Here is a 27,983-nt window from a genome sequence, read left to right as displayed (position 1 = left end):
ATAGGCTCTGAAGATTACTTACTAAAAAGTGCCCAATTTTTCTGTCATTTCTATCCATTCCTAGTGCCTAAAGTAGCTGGAAATGGTGCTGTGCTTCTAAACCATGCAGACAGAAAGTGGTAGTCAACATGGGATCTGTGGCAAGCCAGCTTTTAAAAAAAGTTATATTTAGACAACACTCCAGGTTATCTCGTCTTGGATTGAGAGGTCAAAAATGCTAGAGGCTTGTTTGTTTTCCATGGCTGCATAGTTCAAGGATCTACACGGTGTATAAGACATTAAATATTCTCCAAGTTTTCCAACATCCTCAGAATCACTGATGTGAAGCAGAATGGAAAGGGTCAGAAGTGACCAGTGCAAAGAGGCAACTAGAAGAGCAATTCCATTAGGCAGAGGAACACTTAGACGAGGGCAGCCAAGAAGACATTGGGGTCTGGCATTGCAATAGGCCACAAATAAGTTCATTTTCAATTTAGAAACTTTCAGCCAAATTAAATTTTTTAAAAAGTGACTGGAAGTTCTTGGCATTAATATTAAATCAGTGCTTTAGCTGTGGAAGCTGGTTCACTCCTACAGTCTTTTTAATTGATCGTTTTTGAGGATTAACCATCTTCGGGTTTCCTGGAACACTCTGTCTTCCTCTGAAATAAAATGGGTGAAGTTAGTCAGCAAATGTCACATTGCCTGTATGTTTTAACAGCTAAAAATGTGCATGCTTTCTATATTTGCATATCTGATTACTACTGTGAATTAATAAACCTGAGAAAGGAAAAAACAAGTATATTTCTAGGTTCGCAGGTTAGCAGAGAATCTAATTATTCTGCAAATGCAATCTTCATCTCATGATTCCTGTTACCTAAGTGATGTCATTTGGAGAACATGAACAGAATACTAAATATTGGCACTAGGAGAGTGATAACTGGCTACAGAGACATTTTCATCAGTTAAAGAATTCCCACCAGAAAAGGGGAAAACACTTCCTGTAGATGCAGTTACAGTTCTCTGCAGGTATTCCACTCTGGAAAGCCAGGCTCTTGAACCCATGATCACCAGAAATGCCTGCAGGGGATGCTGCCAGCAGACTTTTGAAGTGGTACTCATCACAGATACATACACCATCTACATAAAACCAGCTAGAGCTTCATCTTGATCTTCTAAGAAATCTGTGGGAATGTAAAGAAATCTCCAGGGAAAGAATGATGCTTTCTCAGTCTAGAATGGTCATTCTCCTGAATAAGAAGCCTGCATTTCTGCTCCTACACAATGTCCCTTTGCTTCTCTTCCTGTTCATTACTGCAGAGGAAAGTCAGTACTTTACATACTAACAACAATATACAGAGCTTCAGTGTCTTTCTCAAGCAAAGACATTTTGAAGGAAAATATATCACAACATCACACTGTTATATTTGTCATGATACCCAGATATGTGATAGAAGTGATGGTATCTGTGCAAGTTTCAGACTTGTGGGGAAAGAGGGAACAAAGTCAAACCTAGAGCTCACTAGTCTTCTTGGGATTGAACACGTTTTGTTCCAGCTCTTGCAAGCAGTCTTGGTCTTGGAGGAGAAATGTGCCCATACAGATACAGAGGTACTTCTACTCAGAGTTGGAAGATCACAATCCAAGGCCCCAGTGTGCTTGATAATCAATTATTCAAATTCAAATCAGTTGATTGCTCAAAATCAATTGATCAAACTGTAGATCACTTTACAGCTGAACGTAGCAGAAAATGCCTGTGTGGAATTCTGCAGGCAGCAAAACCTCTTCCACTCAAAACCAGCTAGACTCACAGACTTAGAAGCCAGGTAATTGTAGCAGTGCAGTGTTGAAATTCAGCTAATAAGCCCCAGCATAAATCTCAGTGTAACAGCAGGGGTCAGAATGACAATAAATTGGCTGCTCAAATTGCATCAGAGATATGAGCCATCAAGACATCCCTGCTCTTCCCAGCTGTCAGCTAGCCTATCTTCTTGTCCTGTAATAACCTCAAAAAGGACCTCTGCTGAACTTGCTTCTGTTTTGGATGGCAAGGAACTGAATGCATCAACACTTAGTTGCTGGAACTCTGGATCCTGAGAATTTTCGATTTTCTGTGCTGACAGGCACTGATCTCTATACCATCTCACACATTTAATCCCAACCTTAGGAAAAAAAAGCAAAGAATCGACATTCGTGTTCACAACTACTACACAAATATGTTTTCAGTGTTCGTCTAATACACAGGTTGGGCTTTCTGTACCTGTTCCTATAGTTAAAACAATCATTAGGCAGTTTCTTAGTATGGTTTGAATTCCAATGCAGGTATTTCGTAAAAGGGCAACAAAGGTGAGATAAGAACTCTAGACAGAAAATGTTCAAATTACTCTCAAGAACATGCACATCTTCTCTTATTTTAATGAAATTATTTCTCATTAATGTCAGCTTGAACAAACAACCCCCAGGCTATAAACCAAAACATAATTAAAAAGGAATAATATAACAATGGCTATAGTCACCTTGTGATGTTCATGAGGTGCATACTTATATTCTAGTATTTTCTTAAAACACAAACTATGCCAAATCCCCACTCTTACATTCATGTTGCCAGCAAACATTGAAGTTTGTCCTGAAAGTTCTAAGTCACTGGCTATAACAGTCAATCTGAAAACTAGGCTCTTATATTCTAAGGACAATTTAAAGGATGAAAAATTATCTTCATGTGTTTAAAGAACATTGAAAAGTAAAAGAAAGTCCTCTTAGGGAAAATGGATTGAAACAGAATATTTTGTTATACCACACATCTTCTGAGACCAGCAGGTAGAGGACACTTTATTTTCTTTTACACTTTATTTTCTTTTGTTTGATATAAAGAAAATTACAAAAACACACTGTAATATAACAGTAGGGTAAGTAATGGTCTGCTAAAATAGATTGTAAAAAACCCCACCATGATCACAGATCAGTGCTAACCCTCAGCAAACCTCCGTATCTGGCTGATGATATTTAATCTTACTGCAGAGGCAGTGAATCCTCCTGGTTCTAGCTTTCTGACCTTCTCCATAGGAACCATGTTAAATATCACTGAGGTCAAAAGTGATACAGTGGCATATGGGGCACTTCAAACCCACACAGTGCTTTTTATGTATTGAGAAACTTCAGTTATAGAACTGAATTCATATTGTACTGCATAAATTCATATTCTACTAATATACTCTCCAGGAACATGAAGATCCACTATTCCAGTTTATGAAATCCTGTGATTCTGTGCTTATACAGAATGAAAGGAAAAGGCTGGTAAGCAAATAGGTCAACACAATATCATGTTTATAATTTACTCATTACATTTTTAGATTATTCCAATATATATTCCAATATATATTGTGTATGCTCATTTTAATAATATAGGTAAGTGGGTTTGTGGAAGAGTATTCACTGTGAGACACTAAATACATAGAAACCATACTATCTTAGGAAGTTTCCAAATATAAATTATTTGGGAGAGTTTCAAAATTAAGTATTATATCTGCTTGCTTCCACACTTTTGTAAGAATCTGTTTATGGCCACTGGAGGCAGGTGACTGGGTCCAACAATTTTTTCATATATGCTCCGTATATTCTTCACACTTTATATTCTTAACATATTCAATTCAGTTAAAAAATATATCTCCTCAAATATCAAGCTTACCCACAAGTATTGCAATCAGAAATTAATTTTATTTCTATGTATCTCAGAGCAGGTGGACTTTTTCAAATTTGTATTTCTAAACCATATAACTAAACAGAAGTCTCTTAACAATGATTTAAATATATCTATTTTCAACATTTGCGATAAATAAAATTGATAAAAAGCAATATGAAAAAATATGTTGAATAATACTTTGTCAGTGGGCTTATGCCACATATATTTAACATGAACAGAAAGTTGCATTGTTCAAAACAGTACTTAGCAACAAATAATCAACCAGTAAACAGGAATATAAAGGAAATTTACCTCAGTATCTGTTTTTCTCCCTTGCCAGTCAGAGCATCTGTTTTTTTCCTTTCAAAAATTTTCGGTTTAGCTGAGGTCTGCAATAATAGCCAAATTTTTACAATACAAGTTAAATCCTAACCCCAATCACAGTTACAGACGTAAATGGGATTTGCACGGATTTACTTTATTGAAGGCAAGAAATTTTTGTAATTGAGGAACTCCAGTATTAAAGACAATGGCTAGTTTAATTTATCATATTATCATATCTGAGCAGATGTGATTCTGTGACACACGAGGGAACAGCAATGCCAAGGTTGCCTTCACTGTTTTTGTAATTTATATGAATACAGAGTGCCTGTATATATGATTATTATCCATAGCACTGTTTTTGCTGGTACAGTTTACTCCAGGCCTATCCCAAGTAAAATTAGCCATTGCTGTACAAGCAGCTTTCCAGCTGTAGCTATCTATAATCTTGGGCCTTTTCTGAAAAGAAATCCCAGTCAAAAGTCAGATGCCACTCTGCTTGCAACAGTTTGTGGCAAAAATCTGGCCTGAAAGAATGGCCTTCATAAAGAACCACTATAGCTCTTCTTTGCTTTGCTCTCAAACCAATTTCTGAACACCAGCAGAGAGTGCCTTTGACATCTGTGGACTCCAAATCCTAAACCAATGCTTTGCCAGACTAAAAACAAAACAAAAAAAGCAAACAAGAATACACCAGAAACCATTGCCTCTAGCATGAGCTTTCAAGATTGTGTATTTTTTTATTTCTTTTAAAACTATCATTTAAAACTGACTGCATCCTTATGGGCCAGATAAGACAAACATCAAAAGCACTCAGAAGATAAATATATTCTGTAAATAAATTTTAAAAAAAAGGCAGAAATGCACTCAGTAATAAAAAGGTAAATAAATAATGAATAAATAAATGGCTTCTCAGAAACATCTTTGTCTTCTGCTTCTGCCGCAGGCTTCAGGAGGAATCCAAAACAAAGCAGGAAAAACCTGCTGGCTTTTCACCACCTGGTATTTTTTAATACCTACCAGTAAAAAACTTCTATTCTATGATTTTTTTTTTCTTACTGTCAGCTATAAAAAAAATTACAAACATAATGAGATAAAACAAAGGCTTAGAAGAACACTCTATCTATTCACTGTCAATAAGAGAGTGTCACTAGGATACACTGTTGTCACAGGACAGAAATACCTTGTGGTATATTTACTGTGCAAGGTAAGGAAATTGTTAGCCTATGGGTAAATCCTTCTAACTCAACAGCAGCCAATATTACTGTGCAATATTACTCTAGAATATTGATATTTTAGTACAGTTGGAAGAGTCTGTACTGAATGTACATCTACTTCTGCCTCTATTGTTAAAGTGGACTGTTATAAGAGAAGGCAGATTTTGACACATACAGATTTTAACATATACAGATTTTAAAATAATATAAAAGTTAAATCAAAGTCATGGCAGAAAAATACCTGAAGGGAACACATAAACCACTGATCCTTTTGAAATCAACAGTAAACCACAGAATCATAGTTGGAATCCCAAGTTGGAAGGGACTCATAAAGATCATCAATTCCAGCTTCCTGCTCCTCACAGGACTACCTAAAATTAAAGAATGTCATCCAGTTGCTCCTTGAAATCTTAGTGCTATGACCAATTCCCTGGGGACTGTGATGCAGTGATTGACCACCCTTTCAATGAAGACCCTTTTCCTTATGTTCAATCTGCACTTCCCCTGATGCAGCTTCATTCCCTTTCCTCATGTGCTATCATTGGTCACCATGGAGAGGAGATCAGCACCTTCCCCTCCTCTGCCCCCCTGGAGGAAGGTGTAGTGTGGGGTGAGGTCACTGCTCAGCAATGTGGTCACCCCGCCGCCTTCTCTCATCCCAGCTGAACCAACCAAGTGACCTCAGCTGCTTCTCATGAATCTTGCCCTTGAGGCCAGACCACACTGCTAACCCTCCCTGGGACACACTCACGTAGTTGGATACCCTTCTTAGATTGAGGTACTCAAAACTGCACACAGCATCTGGGATGTGGGGGTGATTGCCCTGCTCAGATCAGCAATGTTTAATCTAAACTACTCACACTCTGCTTAGAGCTCAGGAGGATGGACAGAAAAGTCCCCAGGGAAATGAATTTCATCTTGACCTAAAACAGATGTGATACTTTGCACATGATTCTTTCTTCATGGATTACAGAGGATTCCTCTACAACTACTTTAGAATGGCTATTTGATGTTTAGAGAACTAAAGATAGGAATATTAATCTGAGGATGACTATTTTGCCTCATATGATACTGAAATCATGAGAGTAAATAGTTAACGGCTGAAAATATAATGTACTAACTACCTTGAGTGTTGATGGCAAAATTCTAGATCCCAGTGCCTCACTAAGCCACATGCCAATGCATATACCTCACTTCAAATGGTGTCTCACGCATATTTAAGTGTTTTTATAGGGAGCTGAACATAGGCACTTCTCTTGCTAGCATGTTCAGTAATAAAATCTGCTTTTATTTCCTTTCTTCCTCCAGAAGTTCTCAGTTTTATGGCTAATGTAAAAATATTAACTGTTATCATGAGCATTTCCCAGGCTTTTTCTTGGTTTCATGCTGGAAAGTTCATTTAAGCAATTCTTTTAGATTTCCCAAAGTAGCAATGAACCATGTAAGGGAATCAGTTGCCTACTGTGCAAACACATGCTAATTACAGGCTTTTACCCCAGTTAGCTATGAAAGGGACTCAGTGGCAGCAATTCTTGAATATCACACTAAGCTATTACTTTTACATTATTTAGGAATTTAGAGCTTTCCTAGAATAATAAGTACTATAAATCTTTACAGATTTCTTTACAGGTTTCTCCAGTTTGTAGTATTAAATTTCATGTATTACATAATTTGCATCAATAAAATTTAACCTGTGATTTCACCAAAGCAAGGTGTTTTATCCCTGCTTTATAAAGTTAACGGAAATATATGCTGTATTTAATTCTGAACTGGTTGGATAGTTTATCTTTAAAAGAAAAAAGGAGACAGATGAAAAGGAGGAATTACTACTTAAGGTGGCTGTCACTACTGCTGACAATTTGCTTCTGTTCTGTTCAACTGCACAGCAGTCTTGTGACTAATGGATGGCCAAGCATCAGAAAATTGCTTCAGTTTTCTCAATTATGGGCACTTTACTATGCTAGGGAACACTGAAACTCCAATCGATACAAAAGCAAAAAAAGTATTTAAAATAAATAAACTGTATGATCTTTCAATTTATGGCTCTTAAATTTTTTGAAAATCAGCTTTTGTAAGGTATTTGGTACACAAATGAAGTAATAAAACACGCCGATCTAATGGCATTACAGATACTGTTTTTATATTAAGAAAGCACTAAAGTTACTGAGTCACACGTTTCTTACCTGTAAGATCTCTGAGAGGTACAAGCGCCGCTCATCATTAACTTTGTGGTAAGCCTACAGTTAAAATGAGATATAGGCTCATCATTAAGAACAAATTTTAAAATCTGAATCATACAGAAGATTCAGATATACAGCAGAGCCTTTTTTTAGTGACACATTTTTTTGGAACTGTTCTATTGTGTGTTCCACACACAATCTGTTTGCCACACAACATAGCAGCTTTTACAGTCTAGAGGGATAGAGTGATTACAAACCTTTGCTTCTTGTTCCAGTCTAAGTTCATAGTCCTTTAGCTGGTTCTGGAGAATTTTCTTCTCTTCTTCTAGCTGTTTAAGAACCTCCTTTAAGGAACCCTGTGATTATGGTAAATAAAACATCTATTTCCATTCTCTATAAAGATGACATCACCATAGTCCTTATTCTTCAAGCATTATGTTTGTCATTCTCTTTGGTTCCTGTGCATATTTTGTTTTCATGGTTCTAGCTGGCACACTGCAGAGGCAAAAGCAATTAACCACATGCTCCAGCTACCAGCTATGCATTACACATTTCCACTGTGTTAAAATGACATAGGAACATATTCCATGCTGCTGCTCCTTGGCATCTTAAGCAAATTCACCTTGTGGTAACCAGTCAGAATTGCTCCTTTGCTCTAAGCAAAATTCCCTCTGATGGCTCTTTTTTAGTAAGAAGAAGTTTTCACATCTTACCAGGACATCCATTTTCAAACTGCTTTCTGAGAGAGCTGCTGAGCTGGTTGAAGAACCACATGGGACATCAAAGGTAAGTCATACCAATTTGGCTAGAAAGCAATACTTTGTGGGGTGTGCAGCCATCTACATTGTCTACAATAGGAATGAGTAACATCAGTAGAGTCCATTTTTGGTTACTGGCACTGGCCAAATCTTTGCTTGTTTTGTAATAGAATTAAAACACACACCCACACTTGGGAGGACCCAAGCAGGTTCTCTTCTACTACTAATACAGAGAATTGCTTTTCAGAATCCCACTCATAATTTGATCCATTCCATCCAGTAGAGACATAATTATATGAGTTTTGTCCTCCAAATTCAGGAACACTGTATTACAATAAAGAGGAATTTGGGCAAACATACCAGGAGGCCTGTGTGGATAAACAAGTAGCTCCTGAACAAATTCAAACACACAAAGGAAGCCTAGAGGAAGCCTAGAGAAAGCCTAGAGAGCTTTGAGGAAGCCTAGAAACGTAGACTGGTAGTCTGGGAGGAATACAGGGATTGTTTGAACAGTCAGGGATCAGTTTAGGAAAGCTACAGCCCTGACAGAATTAAACACAGCCAGGGATGTCAAGGGCAACAAGTAAAGCTTCTATAGGTATGTTAGTGATAATAGAATGTCTAGGGAGAATGCATCCTTTCCAGAGAATGGCTTGAGAGCAGTCTTTAGAAGGAGGACTTGGGATGTTGGTAGATCTTGGCATGATCTGGCAATGTGGCTTGCAGTCCAGAAAGCCAACAGTTTCCTGGGCTGTATCACAAGTGGTGAACAGGCTGAGGGAAGTGATTTCCCTCCTCTGCTCTGCTCTCTTGAGACCCCACCTGGAGTACTCCATCCAACTCTGGGGTTCCCAAGATAAGGATCTGGACTTGTTGCAGCAGAGAAGGACCAAAGAAGGACCACAAAAATCACAGGGCTGGAGCACCTCTCCTATGAAGACAGGCTGAGATATTTGGGGTTGTTCAGTCTGGACAAGAGAAGGCTCTGGGGAGACCTTACAGCACCTTCCAGTACCTGAAGAGGGCCTACAAGAGAGCCAGAGAGGGACTTTTTACAAAGGTACGTAGTGACAGGACAAGGGATAATGGCTTTAAACTGCAAGAGAACAGGTTTAGATTAGCTATTAGGATGACATTTTTTACTGTGAGGGTGGTGAGGCACAGGTACAGGTTGCCCAGAGAAGTTGTGTATGCCCCATCTCTGGAGGTCTTCAGGGTTGGATGGGACTCTGAGGAAGACAATCTGGTGTAAGGTGTCCCTGTCCATGGCATGGGGGTTGGAATTAATAGGTCTTTAAGGTCCCTTCCAACCAAAACCATTCCATTATTCTATTATTATTCAAGGTTGGTTTACACGTGTTTGTTCTTGTACTTATATGTGTTTTAAATAATTGTTCTTCTTTCTCCCTGCTGTTTCTCCCCAGCGTGTATATACTGAAGACACGAGCATCTTTTTTCCACATTCATTTTATGAGGATGATTAAGCTGAATTTGTAGAAATTATCTTTCACACACTAGGCTGTCCTTTCATCCTAGTAATCCCTTTGTACACCAGGCTGGCGCTCAACCTTCTTATGGCTAGAGAACAGAACTGGCCTACATTATGCAGTACTCCAAAAGCCATCTCATTGCCTTGAACAATCAGTGATGCTTCTTTACCTATATAAATTTTAGGATAGCATTTTCCTTTTGCACAGCTGCACAATAATGGCTCACAGTCAACAAGGCATCAGCTAGAATACCTAGATGCTCCTCTGCAGCTGTATCAGTTCTCAATTCATAACATAATTTCTTTACTCTTTTCTAAATCCTTTGGCTTACACTATTAAATTTTACTCACATTTTTAATAATCTAGTCTTCACTGTCTTTCTTTTTCTAAACCACATCCAGATCCCAATTATATTATATAATTGGTTTCAGGAGAGAGATATCACAATCTAATTCTACTATCTGTATCAAGGTCATGCATTAAATATTAAGGTTCATCTTAAACCTGGTCCTGGAAGACCTCTGCTTGTACTCTCCCAGCAGACTCCTTCACTAATCACTGCTATCATGTTCCATTTGCCAGCTCTACTCCTCTAACAAATCTATTCATTTTCATTTTCTCCAAATTAATCAGTCACTTCCCATGCGACATGATATCTTTATCAGAGGTCACAGTGAACAAGATTACTGTATTTATTGTGACAACAAATATATTGTTTTATCACAGAATGTCAACAGGTTTTCCCACCATGAGCCCCTTTTAATAAATCCATATTTCAATTTCATTTTACAACAACTACTCCTCTCTTTAAACAGAAAAATGTGCTTTTCTCCAGTGCACACAATGTTCACGTTTATTAGAACCACTTGCTATCATATCAGTGATGTGACAAGCCAGTTCTTTCAGAATCCTGAGATATGGATTACCCATTTGCCTCATTTCAATCATATACAGCTCTTTGAGTTTTCCTTAGGATTTGGTTATTGTCATTTCTTCTTCCAAGCACTTGCTAACATTACCTATTTTTTCCTTTCCTGCATTTTATTGTTTCTGCCTTTACTTAAAACTTAGGCAATATGTACATGTTTAGTTTAAAGTGAATGAATTCATGAGCACTTAATCTGACAAGTTTTTTGACTGGCTTTTCTGCAATGTTCTGGTAGATCTTAAAAATATAAATAGCATTGCGTCTCTTTTATCTATTATTTTCTGATAAAATGTGTTAATTATCCATTGAGTTTTGTGTCTCATCATTATTAGCACTTCTTTTTAGTCTTTATTTACAAGTCTAGCATACAATACAATTTCTGTCAGTAGTCTAATAATATTACATTCAAATTCATCCATCGAATGATTATATTTATATATATATATTTGACTGTATGGATTGAGTCTGAGGTAAGGGTATCTACATTTGAGTGTGCAAATGTGAACTGAACTCCTACTAAGAGTCAGAGTGAAGACAATCAATGATGTGCAGTGATTCACTCAGCTAAGCAGCTAAAGAGCTCAGCTCAGTTCCATTTGAATTGCTCTAGAGAGTCCAAGACATTCATGTGTGGCTGATATGACACATGGGTTACACAAGACACATCCTCCTGGAGCAGTAATGGGCTACTGTGCACTGAAACATCTTCAAAACTCTTTGCTTACACAATTATTCCACTGAAGATGCCAACTAAATAAATCTAGATACAAATCTCTTTACTTAGTTGACTATATTAATAAGACCTTAACTGACTACAGTAGGAATTAAAAGACCTAGTGAAGAGGTAGACAGCTACATATGGAAAAGCAAAGTATTTTTTTTATTACCATAAAAGAAAATATTTAAGAGATTCATATTGTTCAATGTACATTTCAATATTATTTCCAAGTACTATTGTGACTAAACTTTGTTTTCCAACCCATTCTCAAGATTAATTCATCCCAATAGCTGACGAAGAAAGAATCAACAACATTATTGTCAAAGTCTCTCACATCTGCTACATACCACATCTATCTCTGTTTTGTTCTTTCCTGGCAAGTGTGTACCTTTAATACTTGTTATCCCTTCATGGTTTTGATATCAATGCTATTACATTCCTGGACAGTGAGGTTCTTCCATTTGTTTGCTCAGGTCCCCTGTGTAAAATAAGTATCTGGTTTGGAATTTTTTTTTTTCTATTTCTAACACAAGCACCTCCTTAGTCAAAATAGATGAATCCTTTCCTTTCTATACTGATTAATTGACCAATCCCTTAATAATAATTTATTTCTTCTCATGATCTTAATGCTTTGCCAGGCCTTTGTTTACCAGATTTTCCTGGTAAACACTGAAACAAGATAACAATTCTCCAAATATTTTTCCGTTCTTTTTTCCATGGGAATTTTTAATTTTTTCCCTTTTTATCATGCTAGTCTCAGATCCAGAAGGCCAGTATCAATATATGGTTTATTTCTCAGAGAGTTTATGAATGCTTGCTGCTGGTAAAAAAATTACATCTGCCTGTTTTAAGTCTCCAGTCTTTTCTAGCATCTGCAGATTATTGCAACTTTTATTCTTTCGCATAATTTTCTGCATAACATGTTACTTCTTGGTTCCAAATTTTATTTTTCATTTTAAAAATTCTGGGTTTCCTGAAGATTTCCCTAGGGAGAATTTCTATTACAATCAAGATTTTGCAGGATTATGGCGAAAGGCACAGTACTTTTAAAACATTGCAAGAGAGAATAACCCCTCCCATTGTTCAAAAGAAAAAAAAGAGATACAGAAGAGTTGTATCTTTGAGGAGTATTTTGCCCCTGATTCAACCATTATTAACTTTAATCTGTTACAACAGGCATACTGGAGACATGAAAAGAACTGAGGAGTAGTTGCAGGTTTTTTTCCTAATTAAAGCAGAAGTGTCTTGGATGCAGATAAAATCTTTGTCCAAATACAGAAGGGTCCTACAGTCAATTCAGGCAATGTTGGCCAATTCAAGGAGAAAAAGTAAGCTGCAGATTAAAGAGAAGATTTGGCTTAATTCCACTAGGGTCATGTGCTATTTCATTTCAAACATCAGTGTCTCTACAGAATTAAACAAGACAGAGAAGATCTCAGTACTGTTGAACTACGAAACGAATTTTTTTTTCCTTCTTGACCTTAGTGCACATTAAAGATTATAACCACATGACAGAATATTTTGTACAAAATCTTTTGTACCACCTACTACATATTTTGTATCACCACAGTAAGCTCAAATACAGTAAATACAAAAGTTCATGCTGCTCTCCAGATTTGTTCCATGTAATTCCACAACACACTATTTATTTCTTTACTAGATTGTCTATCATTGTTATATAAGACAACAAGACTTGGTGTTGCAGCTGTTACTTACAACAGAGCAATTTGGTATCTCCTCAGTGATGGTACTCATCTAATTTCTTTGAGTTCTTTCACTTACAAAGTAAACTACTTTTAGATCTTTTTTCATTAGTCCTTTCAGAAGCACTGTCTATTTTTTGCTGCCAATGCAGCTGGTCCACTGCAGATGCCTGGGCATTCATTCAGCTCTGGAGCAAGGAAGGATGTTATCCAAATGCAAGCAAACAAACTGTGCACTACACTGCTTTTGATGAGCAAGCAGACGGAAATAGGTTGATAATGTGACTAAGAACACAGTTACCTCATAAATTGTAATAAACCTACCTCATAAATTGTAATAAACCCACGATTACAAATCCCTTGTGAAATAAGAAAGCTATAAAATATTCAAAATTTACAGACTGAGAAGTGAAGCCCAAAATCAAAGTAGGACTGGAGTTGGAATTGCACTTCAGGCAGAATTTAACATCTTAGTGCTAATAAAGCAGTCTATGCAATGTCTTACATTCTTCACATCTGCTTTTGTCAAATAACAGGGAGGCATCTGAGCTGTTGCTGTTGTGACTGCCCATTTGACCAAGCTGAATCAAGCTGCCTGGTTTGCTGCTGAAAGCCTTCATGGAGTATCAATACAAAGCTTTCCAGTCGTCATCCCTCTAACAGGGTACAACCTGGCAAGGATGTTCTACTCATATTACCTGGGGAAGAAAGCCTCTTCTATCTAACAGCCTAAAATTCAACCCAGAAATAAAGTAGTTGAGTTACATTTTAGTCCTCTGCTTCCCCAAGACTTGAATTCTCATATCTCAGAGCCTGAGAATACCCTTGCCACCAACATACTTAACTAGTGCTGACACAGTTTTTGAAGCCAGGCTGTCAATGAGTCAGAAATACAAATATTTGCATGGAAGTAGATGGAAAAAGGGAAAAGGGCTGAAAGGTCATGTCTATTTCTGAAGCAAAGGCAGGATTTCAGGCACACTTCTTGGATTTTTCTTACCAACTTCCTATTGGTTTTCCATCTCTAATATGCAATCTGTTTGAATCCCAATCTAGCTGCGTTTCTCACAGCTAATACCTATTAAATTTACTCAGCTAACCCAGCCTGAGAACTTCTATTCCTGCATCCATGAACCTAATTGATGACACAGAGCTCAGTATGGCAGCACTGAAGTTCTTGTGGAAATCTCATGACACAGATGTTCCTACTCAACTAAAAGACCTCTCCAAGTCCCCAAACACTATAGAATGCAATTTCACAACCAGACACTAAGAAACTTTAAAGGACAAAACTTCATAGAGGTTCTAGAGGTCTACTTTAGCCAGGACTGATTGTAAGTTATCTCCCACTCCTACTTTCAAGGCAGTTATTGGGGAACTAGCAGAGTCCTTGTTTATCTGCAGGTTTTAGCTGCTGTACATCAACACAAATCAAGAAGTGAGAAACAACAGCATATCAACTCAGCCAAATCATTAAGAGCTGGATTTGCCTTTCCTGAATTCTGTGGGAAGCATGCAGAAAGAAACCTCACCAAAACAGATTCAATTCTCTATGATCATGGTTGTATAATCAGCTTAGTACTTCATACTGTAAAACTACACAAAAGTTCATAGAAAACAGAACTTAAAGCATACAGTAACACCGACTTGTAGCAGAGTTGTTACATCATAAAAAAGACTGCAAACAAAGAAAAGACCAGTGATAGCTCAAGAGAACCAGAAGGAGCTTCTGAACTATGCAGATTTCCCCCAGAATGAAAAATTGTCCACAAAACTCCACGATGAACCAGTATGGTAAGTTCTGGAAAAGCTTTTTAGAAGTAGTTTAACTGAATCCTGATCTTTTTTTAAAGATAGATTTATTTAAGGTTCTTCTACTAAGCTTTGAATAGTGGGACATTGTATGCCTGAAAAGAAGACATAAGCTGCCAAGGTATTTAACCTGAATTTAAGATCCTTAGTTTTCAATATATCATCTATGTCAAACCACTCTGAGCAAGCTGGTAAAAAGCTAAAAGACACACTGAGATTTTAAATGAATACTTCCTTTATAGAACAAAATTTTGTGGTGCTTAGCATGGTTCACTCTCAGAGCAAAGACACATTAATCTTGTGTCCAGCAATGACCAAGTCCAGAGTTTTACAAAGGGAACACCAATTCTCCAGTTTCTTTTTTCCCACCATTTTCTTTTCACTTGACTGAAGTTACACATTTGGCTTAATATTGCAAGAAAATGAAATTATATGGAAAGATAATGCAAGTGAATTTTAAGGCCACCCACAAAAGTTGCTCTCATTCTGGATTTTTCCTTGCCCTGCTCTCAGTGGCAACAGAGGTAACAATTTCTAACAATCATTTCACAACAGACAAGGTGAAAAATCCATGGCATCATCAAGCAGCTCAAACTTGTTTTCATCAGAGCCCTGCTCAGGCAGACTAATGATCCTTATGGCAATTTGCTTGATCTTTATTTTTTCTCCATGATTTAGAAAAAAAGCAATATATCTGTCAGTTTTCCTTAAAAAAAGCAACACAAGAAGCCTTTAACATATCATTTCAAACTCACTAGTAGCAAAACCAAATAATACATCTTTAGTTTTACTGAAATGGAAATGGATTTTAGATTGGTATCAATAAGTTCACGAGTCATACATCGCATAAAAAAATTATACCTCAAAATTATTTAGCCTAGCGTATTTCTCCATGCAACATACACTTGGATCCTCCTAAAGCGTCAGCACAGGCGGGGAAAGGCTCCCTGCACTTGCCTAAATGCCAAGTGCCCCCTTGTGGTCAGCACCATCCTTAGATTCCAAACCAGACCCAGAGTGGAATTGCTTCAGTGTGCTGTACTAGTGCACAGGGGTGGGATGCTCACTCCCTAAATCCTTATTTCAGTGGTCTCTGCACAATGTTCACAGGGGTTACGCGCTGACTTGGGCAGGGGAATTTAAAACGGAGACCTCCAGCGCTGTGGTTCAGATTGATAGAACAAGGAACTGAGGAATTCTTGAGGACAAATAGAATGTCACTTGACTCCAAGATTTTTCTCTGATTGTTTTCTTTGAAACACAAAGTATATTCTGCCTCTGGGCACACCACAAAGTGATTTGAGTAAAACAATCTCCTGGTTTGAGCAAAGCCACCAAGAGGAACAATTAATGCCAACTTGACAAGGAAAAGAAAAAAGGTCTCTTGGAGGTATTTGAAGTATTTATTTGAAGGTCAAATGAAAGGAGTAGGAAGGGGAAGTCTGTGAGGAGGCAGGATAACAGCTTAGGGCAGTCAGACCAGAGACAGAACTTTCTCCAAAATACTTCCAAGTTTCATGAAAAGCTAGGATACTAGATTTCTTCTTTCCATAGAGCTACTCATGGCTTAACCCAGGAAGAGCAACAAGGTTCATTTAAGAGTCACTTGCTAGAAGAATTGTCAACATTTCCTATGACATTATAAGTGCTGATGTTCCCTATAGGCAGTTATCAACACCTACTGAAATACAAAGTCTTCACTGCATGTTTTCAGAAACCCAAGGTTCCCTTCCTGTCATATTGCAATCACATATGTCTCCAGAGTGACACTGCCACACATTCTGCTTATAGTTTAAAACTGACAGCAAAAAACTCTGAGGTGCTTGTGTACGGCTATCAGCTCTGTGGTCACTGTCCTTATAGAAAGGCAGCTTTGCATAGCAAGTATCTGGCCCTTAATGTCAGAATTTTCTCCTCTGTGGTGCTGGACATTCAGAAAAAATGGTGATTTATCCCAGAAGCCCTGGTTCCTGGGCTAATCTTAACTAGAGCGTTGCTAAGGCAATGCTATCAGGAGTGTGCTCTTGTGAACTGATTTCGCAGTGTGCTTTTCAGTATTTGCATACTAAAGCTGCTATCTAGGGATTCGTTCCTGCACAAATGGTGAGAGAGAAAGGAATAGTTTCCTTTCTGCTTATATGGGAAATTATGCTTAGCAGAGAACATGTATTTTACCAAAACTCATTTTATGAAAAAATGCAAACAAATGAAAGCAGCATGTTTAAAAGATGTAAGTAAAATTCACATCTTGTTATACTTTAGAGAGAATGTATTCCTTCTGTAATTATTTCTGAAGTACTATATGACATTTGTATTTTTCATTGGAACATAAAGGAAATTACTGACTAAACAGTTTTCACTGTTGGAACTCCTTTGTGCTTGTCACTTTTCTTTTTAATCTGCCCTCAGTACACAAAAAAAAATATTTTCTAGACCCTGGCAGTAAGAATTTCTGTGTTCAAGGTATTGGTTCTGCATTTATTGCTACATGACATCTACATAATTTTTCTGAATCAAAAATAAAAAAAAAAAGGATTATCTCATATCAGTATAAAGACTTCAGAATAATAACTGTATATATAAATGGTGTAGGGGTGTTTTTAATAGAAAGAAATTATCCTTCAGTTCAATTCTAATTCTAAAGCAAAAATAGTGCAAACCATCTGCAACAATTACTGCAATTTTTCAACACAGAAAATCCTCTGTGCTTCCTTGTTCATCACTCCAGAATTTGCATTTGTATTCTTCTCTTTCATTCAGGTTTTTATAGCTTGCTGACTGCCAGGTCCCTGATGACTGATATCTTTTTTTTTTATTTTGCCTGAAGTGCTTGATATTAAGAAAATATTTTACTCTACCTATATCTAAAGAGGATGAATTACTCTATAGGCATGTTTTTCTCCCTCTATTCACTATAGTGGGATCTTAAATAACTAGCTTGAGTGAGCTAAATCTCTTTAGCAACTTTGAGATAACTCCTCTATTAAATACAGCTGAAATTGTTTAATAAATTAAGAATTGTTAGAGGTCCTTCTAGTAATGCTTGTTATAATTTTAAATTTCTTGGGAAGACAGGTTATAAGTACTTGAAAATAATATTTAATTTTCTAAATATGTTGCTCAAAACAAAATCTACTGAAAATCTACTGTCTACAATTGCCACGTTGTAGGAATTGTATCACCTTGCTGAAAGAACCCCTTTTCAATCTTTCCATAGAGCTTCACATAATCAGAGAATCAACTTCAAGTCCAACCATGAACCCATTAGTGCCAAGTCTACCACTAATCCATGTTGCCAAGCATCACAATACTTGTCTTTTAAATGCCTGCAGGGATGGTGACTCAACCATTTCCCTGGGCAACCTGTTCCAGTGCTTGACAAGCCTTTCAGTGAAGAAATCTTTCCTATGTAATACACTTAGGAAGAATATTTTCATATAGGAATATATTTCCTATTCATATGCAACTGCAAGTTGAAAGCTGACTATCACAGTGTACTTTTGATTTTACAGACACACGTGCCATGCTTTATATACCCACTCTCAGCATTTTCACTTTGAGCAAATGTATATTTATGACTGGCTGAAAACTCTTTGTTTTTCTACCACTCACATCTGCTCTTTATTCTCATCTGTGAAGAAGCTAAATATTCTTCCCTAATCTACTGAACAACCCTCAAAACCCCAAAAGAACTTTAACAAACCTAAATGCTTGAACACCACAAAAAATTATCTGTGTATTTTTACCAATGTTTTATCATCCAAAATTATATATATAAAAAGCAAAGCAGCTCTTCATTCTCCAAGAGTATCGGTAAATAAACACTTTTCTAATAGCTTCAGTTACAAAAAAAAAACCTAAAACCAAAACAAAAAACAGCAAAGCCCACATAATACCTTACTATTTTTCTGTTCTTTCCATCTCCCAAAATCAAAACAAGAAAGAAATTAAACATTTCATTAAATCCTTAAAGCACTTCCCTTTCTGATTAGCAAACAGGAGGATTTATTAACTCTAAGGTGGAAGAATTAAGTAAGGATTTGAAACTGCGTGGTCTAGCACATGGGCTCCAGACTTTCCCAGGCTTCACTGAGCCTAGGACTCAAGCTTTTCTAGACTCCTTCTGGCAGGATGAACCTTTCAGTTGGGCTGGCATTCTTCCCTTTATGGAAACAGTAATCAAACCTCTGAGAACCGTGGCTCATTGGTGAGCAGGCAATGCAGTGCATAGCAGGGATTAGAAATGTACTGGGTTGGTGGGAAAGGGGATTATCCCTCGGGTAATGCCTCCTGGAGTGCCTGGCAAGGTGTAATTTGATTGGTTAGGAGAGTACTGGCAATTGGAGGGAAATAAATACTTGTGATACTGTAGCTATGCACGCCAGTCTGTGCTTTACAGGCTGACAGGAATAATATCATCCAAAGCAGACTGCTGTAAATTTTCTAGATCAGTGTTCTGTCTTCGAGACTTTTCTTTGAACATAATCCCAGCTGTATTATCAGATGAACTTAGTGAAACAGGAAAGTGGGATGGGGAAGATTCTGTTCTCTTTTTAATTGGCTGCTAAAGAAAAAAAAAATCTTGCCGACCTACAAAGCACCATGGTCCTTAGGACAACACTAAAACTGGCAAAAATGCTGACTGTTTGAAAGCCTTGGATCAGATCAGAAAAAGCAGTTAATTATTCACATCCTGTTTACAGCAGATAATTATCCTTCCCACTAACAGAGCACGCAGCTTCCTCTAGGCTCACTAAACTTCCAACAATCTTCAGATTCTGAAGTACCAAAAAAGTCTGATGGTAACACTTCTTTAAGTATAGGCAACAGGAATAAAAATCACAACACTCCTGCTTCATAATGTTCATTATCACAATGTATTACAAGGCATTATCACATCTTTATCTACCTTCCCTACTTCTAAAAGTGGGTAAGGAGCAGAAAAGTTATCAAATATTTCAGCAGATGACAGGCTAAGGGAAAAGCAGTTCTGAATCTACAATTACTTTTTTACTTCATTTACTACCTTAGAAGACAAAATCGCCATAACATTTGCTGGGTTTTTTTCCTTGGCATTTTCTCCTCAAGATTGCAGGAAAAATATTTTATGCTGTGTTGAAATAAAGGACATGAAGTATGAGTGCATTAAGGAATAAAATTTAAAAAATGAAAACAGATACTTCCTTCAGTGATGCAAAAATTTACTGTAAAATGAGAACTTCTGTGACGCAAAATGTTACTCCAAATACTCACTTAGGTTATCACAGTTAATACAAAACAGGGATTATTGACTGATACAACAGAAGATTGTGTTTCCATGCAGAGGAGCCTCAAGAAGCTGCAGAAACAGGCAGAGAGGAATCATGTGGAGTTTAAATGCAGTCCTGCCCCTGGGGGAGAAATAAGGCACCAGTATATGCTGGAGCAGACTGGCTGGGAAGCAGCCTGGGAGACGATGTCTTTGGGGTCCTGGTGAGCAAGGCGACCCCAAGTAATCAATGCACTCTTGCTGCAAGGGTGGCCTGTGGCTGCCTGGCTGCATTAGGAAGATGCTGCCAGCAGGTCAAGGGAGGTATTCCAACCCTTATCCTTAGCACTCGTGAGATTTAGTGGCAGTGCTGGGTCCAGTTCTTGACTCTTCAGTACAAGAATGATATGGACTTCTTGGAGCAAGTCCAACACAGGGCTATGAAGATGATTAAGAGACCAGAGCACCTGACAGATGAGGGAAGGCTGAGAGATCTGCAACTGTTCAGCCTGGGGACAAGAAGGCCCAGAGGTTCTTATCAATGTGTATAAATTTGTGATGGGAAGGAATGAAGAAGAAACAACCAGGCTCTTCTCAACAGTGCCCAGTGATAGAACAAGACTGAAACAGCTGGAACTCTATTTGGTCACAACTAAAGACACCTTTTACTGTGAGAGTGGTCAAAGACTAAATGATTCCATGAGGTTTAATGTTTTCCCATTTATTCATAGATCTAGTCCAGCTATTCCATCTCACAAGCTGTACTGCAGATTCAACTATAAAACCTTCACTCAGGAATAAATTTCACTACATAACTCTTCCCAACATCAGGTTTTATATACTTCCTACATAAGGATTTTACTCAATATTTTATAAGCAATTGCATATATGAAACAATAAAAACATAAGCAGAACTGATTGTTTTTTTCTTCTAGACCAGACTGCTGCTATTTTTTGTCATGAAAAACAAAGACTATATGAGTTTTCCAACTAGACTGTGATTTGTTGTTAAGCCAACTAAATGTCACAGTACTTACCACAGGCATTTTATCAAAGGTGCGAACAAGGGACAGTTTATCTACAAATAAGCAGAAAATTGTGACCTGTTGATATAATTTCAACATCTCTAATTATCACTAATTTTACTGAAAAAGTTACGAATATCCCTTTCTACCTGCTGGATTTCCACGAATAAGCTCCACCTTATCTCGAAGAACATTAATTTGCCTTTCCAGCTGCTTGTTCCATTCTACTTGTGTCTCATATCTGGTTTTCCATTCATTATCTTAAAGAACAAATACAGAATTATTATATTTCCAGATTAGTTCATGTCATTTTAAGCAAAAGCATTTTTAAATCTGTTCCTTTTAACTAACTGGAGACTGAGAAAGTCTTCACTTAGTAATCCTCATAATAAGCATCTTTGCATATAAAAGAGCTTGAAAATATAAATCAAGGGAAATTTTATATTTTTAATTCCCTTGGTTTATATTTTGAAAATATAAATCAAGGGAATTTAGGCTTACTGTGGTCAGAATATTAACCAACTCTGTGAATTTATATTATTCATAGTTTCATTAATAATTAACAAAAAAAAGCTAGCATGGCCACACATAGTATTTCTTAATTTCACATCTGAAGCACCACAGTTATAATAGTCATGTTTGAAAAGCAAAAATTTAAATTTCTAAATAAAATCTGAGACCCTGTAGATCCTTCCTATAATAATTCTTTATCTGTGTTTCCCAATCAATTAGAAAGACTGTTGTAATTCACTTACCTTCATTTTCAGTACTGTTAAGACTTTTTTCTAGTTCTGTTACAGTGTTTCTCAGTTCAAATATTGAGCTTTCAAGCATCTGCCTGTGGTATTAAAAGAAGTCAATAAATTGCTACACAAGCCAATAAACGGCTCTTGTACTAGTCCTATTATTGAAATCAGAAAAAATCAGATCAAATATATTTTCAGAAGATTGATTCAGAAGATTCAAATCTATTGGTCATTTCTATGTAGTTACTTTATCTTGTCCATTCTTAAATGTATTGAAAAATGGTTACTACAGTGGTTATTGCAGTGTCTTTAAAACAATGAAGCATTTCTACTTTGCAAATAAAACTACTTCCACAAAAACCCAAGATTGACATTTCCTAAAATAAAATAATTTTCTAGCCATGCATCAGAATTAAAAAAAAATGTAGAGGGGACGCTGACTCTAGATTTTCATCTAAAAGAAGATGCCCAATGAGTATGTTTTTTAAAACAAGAATATGCCTGAGAGATGTACTATTTGAAATTCTGAATTAGTTCTTCATTTTGACTTACTGCTCAATGATTAATAGTAATTTCCTAAATTGCACCCATATTAAATTCAATCAAAACAAATGATGTTTTATGACTATCAGAAAAGAAAGTGAGTAATTAAAGTAAGATGAGTGTTTAAAAAAAATACAGGACCTTCAAGCCACCATTTTTAAGGAAAATATATTTTTGCCTATCCTGTATACTGGTCAGCCAGAAAGCTGAAAGGTATGATGAAAACCAGGCTCCTTCTGCCTTGGAAGGTATAATCAGAATGAGAAGGTAGCAGGGGACTTTGACAAGAGCACAACCCACCTGGCATGCTTCAGACAAGGTGCTGGGTGACTTGCATCCTTCAAAGTGGCCAGATGGTAGTTCAGTGTCTTACAATGAACCCTATGATCTTGATCAAATCAAGAGCACATTACTGATAATTTATTGACCATATTCATGCTAACAGCCTGGTTCTCTGAGGAGATGTCTATGGAGAAAGGCTCCTGCCTGTGAGGTCTCAGGAAGTCAGACCCCACCAAGATAGGTGCAAGCAAAAAACACAATGCACAGAAATGCAGAGGCAGTCTGTAGTTTTGTCCTTTAAAGCTAAGTTTGAAAGGCCAACATTTCAAAAAAAACAGTCAATGGTTCTTGGGTACCTCAATTTTTCAGTGCCCAAATTAAGATATTCCAAAAGAACTGAGAACACAAACTCTACAAAGAAAGCCCTTTGGGAAATGCTTTACAATGCCAATATGATGACTGGTGTCTTTGAAACATTGAAGCCTAGCTCATTAAAACATGCAAGTGAGAAAATTATTAGGCTGTAATATTTGGGGGTGGAGGGGGTGTTTACAGGAGAGCTTCCATTGTCAACACGGATATTCATTTTCTGAACATGTCCACGAGAAACACTCTTCAAGAAATAATAATATAACCTCTGAGAAATCAAATCTCTGATGACAGAGATTGATTACTGAGAAACTGCATCACCTCTTGCACTCCTTGTGCTCACATTCAGTTGGTTTTGCACTCCTAGTGCACACAATCACTTCTTTTCATAGCTTGAAACAACAGATTTCAACTGCAAGCTGCAGAAGCAAACCAACTGCTCACAGGGAGTTGAAAAGGTAAGCTTGGAATAAGGAGGGCTGAAGAGCTGAAATCGCAAAGAAATATAAAGAAGAGTAATTCCAGGTAAGCCAAGTTTGTTTTCAGTGAAAGAGACACACTGGAGAACAGTAAGACAGATATCCTGAATGGCAGGGAGGAGGTGGGGCTTCCAAACCCTCCTTGCTCCATTGCTCTTTTTGTCTTTACCAACATTAAACTAAGACAGGGGGCGCATTGGCAAAAAAATAACTGGTAACTTGCTAGAGACAAAAAGGATAGGGTGAAACCCAGTCAAAGATAGCCTTGAAGCATGACTCAAAAAGCTTTAGATGTAGGAAAACCAAAGGAAATCTGATTGCTGCTGCCTGTTTTCTCCCACTCCAAATAAAAGAGGCAGATGGCTGGGAAGAAGAAAGACAAAATCTTACTACATTGCTGCTATCATTTCAACACAAATAGATAAGGTTTCTGCAAAGCAGATTTCTATCAACTTCTCAGAGCTTGGAGAAGAGGAAATTATGATGACAGTGAGTGCTAAAATTGGAGTTTTTAAAAGGAAATAACACTGAAAATTAGAAACAGTCAAAGCTGTAACCAGACCTGAGCCGTATCAAAATGAAATTGTTTTCATTTTCAAAGAAATCTTATCTAAGTGCTCAGATGCAGAGGGAAAACACAGGAAGAATAAACTCTTTAAATCTAGTGTTTCCAGTTTTCAATTTCTGTTACCATTCCAAGACTAGATAAAACATTTCTTTCATTAGATTTTATTATTCTTTCTGCACCATTAACAAAACTAGAAGCCAAATTCCAATTATATTTTGTTCTGATGAATATATGTATGAAAATGGTAAATTATCAGGTGTCACGCTGTAATTGCTACACTGACAGAAAGTCTTTTTTCCATGTGGGAACAGAAACCAGTTTTTTAAAAAAATATAATTGTTAACAACATTTAATAGTCCAGTAGCACCCAGAATGCATCCAGGGTGAAACCACTCTATTTTAGGTAGTGTATATTCAGTAAAATGCAATCCCTGCCCAGATAGAGAAGGGATGTAGAAATAAATCACTTTGAGAGGCTTGGTAAGTATTGCTGGGGTTTAATGTTAATTTTGCATTTTTGGAGTTATTTCTAATTGTGATAGGAAGTGAAGGTCATGCCATGTATCTGTTAGTGTAAATTTAATGCAGCTGTGTATAGCTGGCTACCTGCCCAGAGACTTGGTCTTTGCTTAGAGGGACTGCATTGCACTTTTTACCTGCAACCCCACATAGACATAAATCGTTTATTCAAGACCTATTAATCTTCTCCATGTCAATGGACAATTTACAGTCATCACAGAAGAAAGCCTGTAAATCCTGAAACCTTACATTTAAGTTATCATGAGAACCTAACCACATCCTTGCATACTAAGCATAACAAAAAAGCTCTTGTGAAGAAAATGAGAAAAAAATATGCAGTTCAGTTAAGAAGGTGCTGATTGAAACTATAAAAGAGAGAAAAAAAAAGCTAAATTTCTTTTTTAAGGCTTAAGGTGTTACTTTACTTGACAATGGCAGCCATTTAGGATGAAAACCATTTTCCTGCACGTTTTGCTACCCAGGTCTGGATATCTGGAACACACATCAGGCAAAAGGCTGCCTGAAGCGATTTTCTATAGTGAAGAGAAAAACTCAGGAGAAAAGTCAGGAGAAGTTCAGGGCAAGTCATCAGCTTAGGGCATCAGCTATAACATGGCAGATCTTTACTGAGCCCTGTAGAAGATAAAATGCACAGATGCCTTCAGAATCTAGGAACAGAGCAGAAACAATATTGCACAGTGCAGGGGCACCACATGGAAGAGCCTGCACAGTATTGAAAGCTCTGGACTCCTGACACTTGCAGTCAGCAGTGTGCTGGGAAAATGCTGCAGCTTTCCTGGCAAGGAAAGCCACAGGAAATGAAATCTCACAAGCTGAAGTAACATACAATTCCATCAGCATTACTAAGTAGCTGACATGCATGAATATATGTCTTTAAAACCTCTTTGTCTAATAGTGCACTGCAGTATTATATGCCTTCTCTCTCTCTCTCTCTCTCCCCAGAAACATTTGCCATGACATTTCTCAATCAAAACGTACACTGAATCTTGATCACAACAACACAGAGTCAGATTTGAGCTGACTTTCATTACAGTCAGAAAAAAATTTGAAAGATTTCATAGTACTACATCCACAATCATCGAGAATCAGTAGGTACATTAGGAACATGCCCTTATGGACATGGATGATTCAATTTACTCTGTGAAGCAGAAATCTCTTCTTCATGACTGCTAAATGAGAGCGGTAGGTGGGCTGTTAGCAAACTGCCTAATTGGCACAACAATCATATATGCCAGTAAAAAGAACACAAGGGTGAGATGGCAGTGAAGGAATGCAGACATCTATCTGCAAGCCACTCATCCTCAGCTTGCTTTCTACCCAAGGGAGAGAAACTGGCACCTCCTAGGGTGTGAGTCATCTCCTGCTCGAACAGCCAGGCAAAGTAGGTCAGATGAATCACACCTTCAAAAAGCTATTCTGTATTCATTGACTACACATGCCACTGGTTTAGATGGAGATGTCTAACAAGCCTGGTCATTGGCAATTAAGCTGAATAAATAGCTCCTGGGAAACAGACAATAATAATACTGTCGATTCGCACACAAAGAAAATAGTTTCACTTGGAGCTGAAAATCTTTTACTGCCACCGCCATAAAGATTTTTATTGAACATATATTTTGCTTTTATCCATAAGTAAGTCACCACAACTCAACTTTTTACCTGATCATCATTAATGCCATGTGTCAGGTAAAAGAACTGGTGCATGCAGAGGATAACTGATCTACCTACCCTGAGGCACTACTAAGTCAGGAGATTTATTAAAGGTCATTTGCTTACACATTGGTGCAAGCATGTCCAAGCTACTTTTTGTGCCATTTTGAATCTGTTAGTCCTGGGTTTTCCTCTTCCATTTATGAATGAATGTTTTATAAAGTCCACAACTGCAGGACTAGTTTGAAGAGGTCTGCAGCTCAGACACTGAAAGAAACATTGCTCAGGCAAAAAATCAGTATGAATAGAATGCTTGAAAACAGTATGTAAATGTAAATATCAAGGGTCTGAATTAAGGCAGCACAGGAGCTTCTGACATCTCCTGTTTCCATTTATTAACACTCAAAAGGCAATCATATTGTTCAACACAGGGAAAAATGTGTAGCTTCCTAAGCAAGCTGGGGAAAAAAACAATCCCACCAGGCATGAGAATCAACAATTATCACAGCGCTGAAACAACTGCTGCTTTAGCAAGGGGACTGCTAAAACACATCCTCATCCCTGCAAACTACATGCAGAAATGCCGTACCTTACTTAGAGGTCTCAGAGATATTTACCAACCCTAGAGACAAGTGAAATCCAGCTTTCCACTTTTACTCAACATTGTAGAAAGAAGTGTCCATAAAGGCACCTCATTCTCCATTTTATTTGTCTTCCCCCAGTGAGGCATGCACCCATGTAAAAGTCTTCTCTGTTTTTCCCCCCAAGTGGCTTCCCAGCCCAGTGTACTGTGCTCGTCTTGGACACATATAATTCTCTCCATAGTAGGTAACATGGGACTGTTTCAGATTTGTGATGAAAACTGTGTTGACAGCACAGTGATGTTTTGGTTACCATCTAGCATTGTTTACACCGGGTCAAGGCCTTTTCTGCTCCTCACCCCATGAGTGAGAGGGCTGGAGGTGCACAAGGAGTTGGGCGGAGACATGGCTGGGACAGCTGATCCTACTGACCAAAGCGATAGCCTATACTAAATCATGTCACATTCAGAAAGAAAAACTAAGGTGTTGGGACTTGCTGGGGCTGCTTTGCCTCGGGAAAGGCATTGTCCCACTGGTGGTGAACACCTGGAGGTTTTTGCATCAATTGCTTTTCTTGGGTTTGTTTCCTCGTTGTTGTTGTTACTTTTTAGTTATTAATCTGCCTTGTCTCAACTCGCCAATTTTCCCTCTTTCACCGTTCCTTCCTCCTCTCCCCCATCCCACCCACTGGGGGGAGAGGGAGCGAGCGGCTGTGTGGTGCTGAGCTGCGTGCTGAGGTTAACCACGGCAGCCGGCCCTATCTTCCTTTTCGGCTGACATGATTTATCCCGCTTCTTCGGGCTCCCCGTGCCACTCGCATCACTCGGGCCAGCCCTTCCCGGCGCCCAGCAGAGCCAGCGGCACTCCCCGCATAGCCGAGCCGCGCTGAGGGGCTCCGGGCACACTGTGGGCCCAGCCCGCTCCCCTCGCCACGGAGACAGCCGCCATTTTGCCGCAGGGAGGCGGCGGGAGCGCCCCGCGGGCGGTGCTGCGGCGCCGCTCCCGGAGCCGCCGCCGAGCCCGGCCTCGCCGCTGTGCCCGGCCTCGCCGCGACCCCCGCCGGACTCACTGCTTCCGCCTCTCCCGCCCCAACTCCAGCGCCAAGCGCTCCGGCTCTGCCATCCGCCGGCCGCCGCCTTCCCCCATTGCCGCCGCTGCCGCCGGCGC

The 27,983-nt window shown here is 38.2% G+C and overlaps 1 protein-coding gene across 1 annotated transcript; it reads right to left on the bottom strand.

Annotated features, from left to right (window-relative positions):
- On the bottom strand, window positions 1–27,983 carry CCDC169 (coiled-coil domain containing 169). The gene is made up of 8 exons (XM_036406192.1): window positions 27,886–27,983; window positions 21,814–21,896; window positions 21,208–21,318; window positions 21,071–21,111; window positions 7,634–7,732; window positions 7,380–7,433; window positions 3,971–4,047; window positions 1–641 (listed from the first exon to the last, which is right to left on the bottom strand). Exons 1-8 carry the CDS (start codon window positions 27,960–27,962, stop codon window positions 539–541), a joined length of 645 nt encoding a protein of 214 aa, XP_036262085.1. The 5' UTR covers window positions 27,963–27,983; the 3' UTR covers window positions 1–538.

This window comes from Molothrus ater, chromosome 2, assembly GCF_012460135.2.
Source record: "Molothrus ater isolate BHLD 08-10-18 breed brown headed cowbird chromosome 2, BPBGC_Mater_1.1, whole genome shotgun sequence".
In the NCBI taxonomy this organism is placed as follows: Eukaryota; Metazoa; Chordata; class Aves; order Passeriformes; family Icteridae; genus Molothrus; species Molothrus ater.
This window is presented reverse-complemented; position numbering and strand designations above follow the sequence as displayed.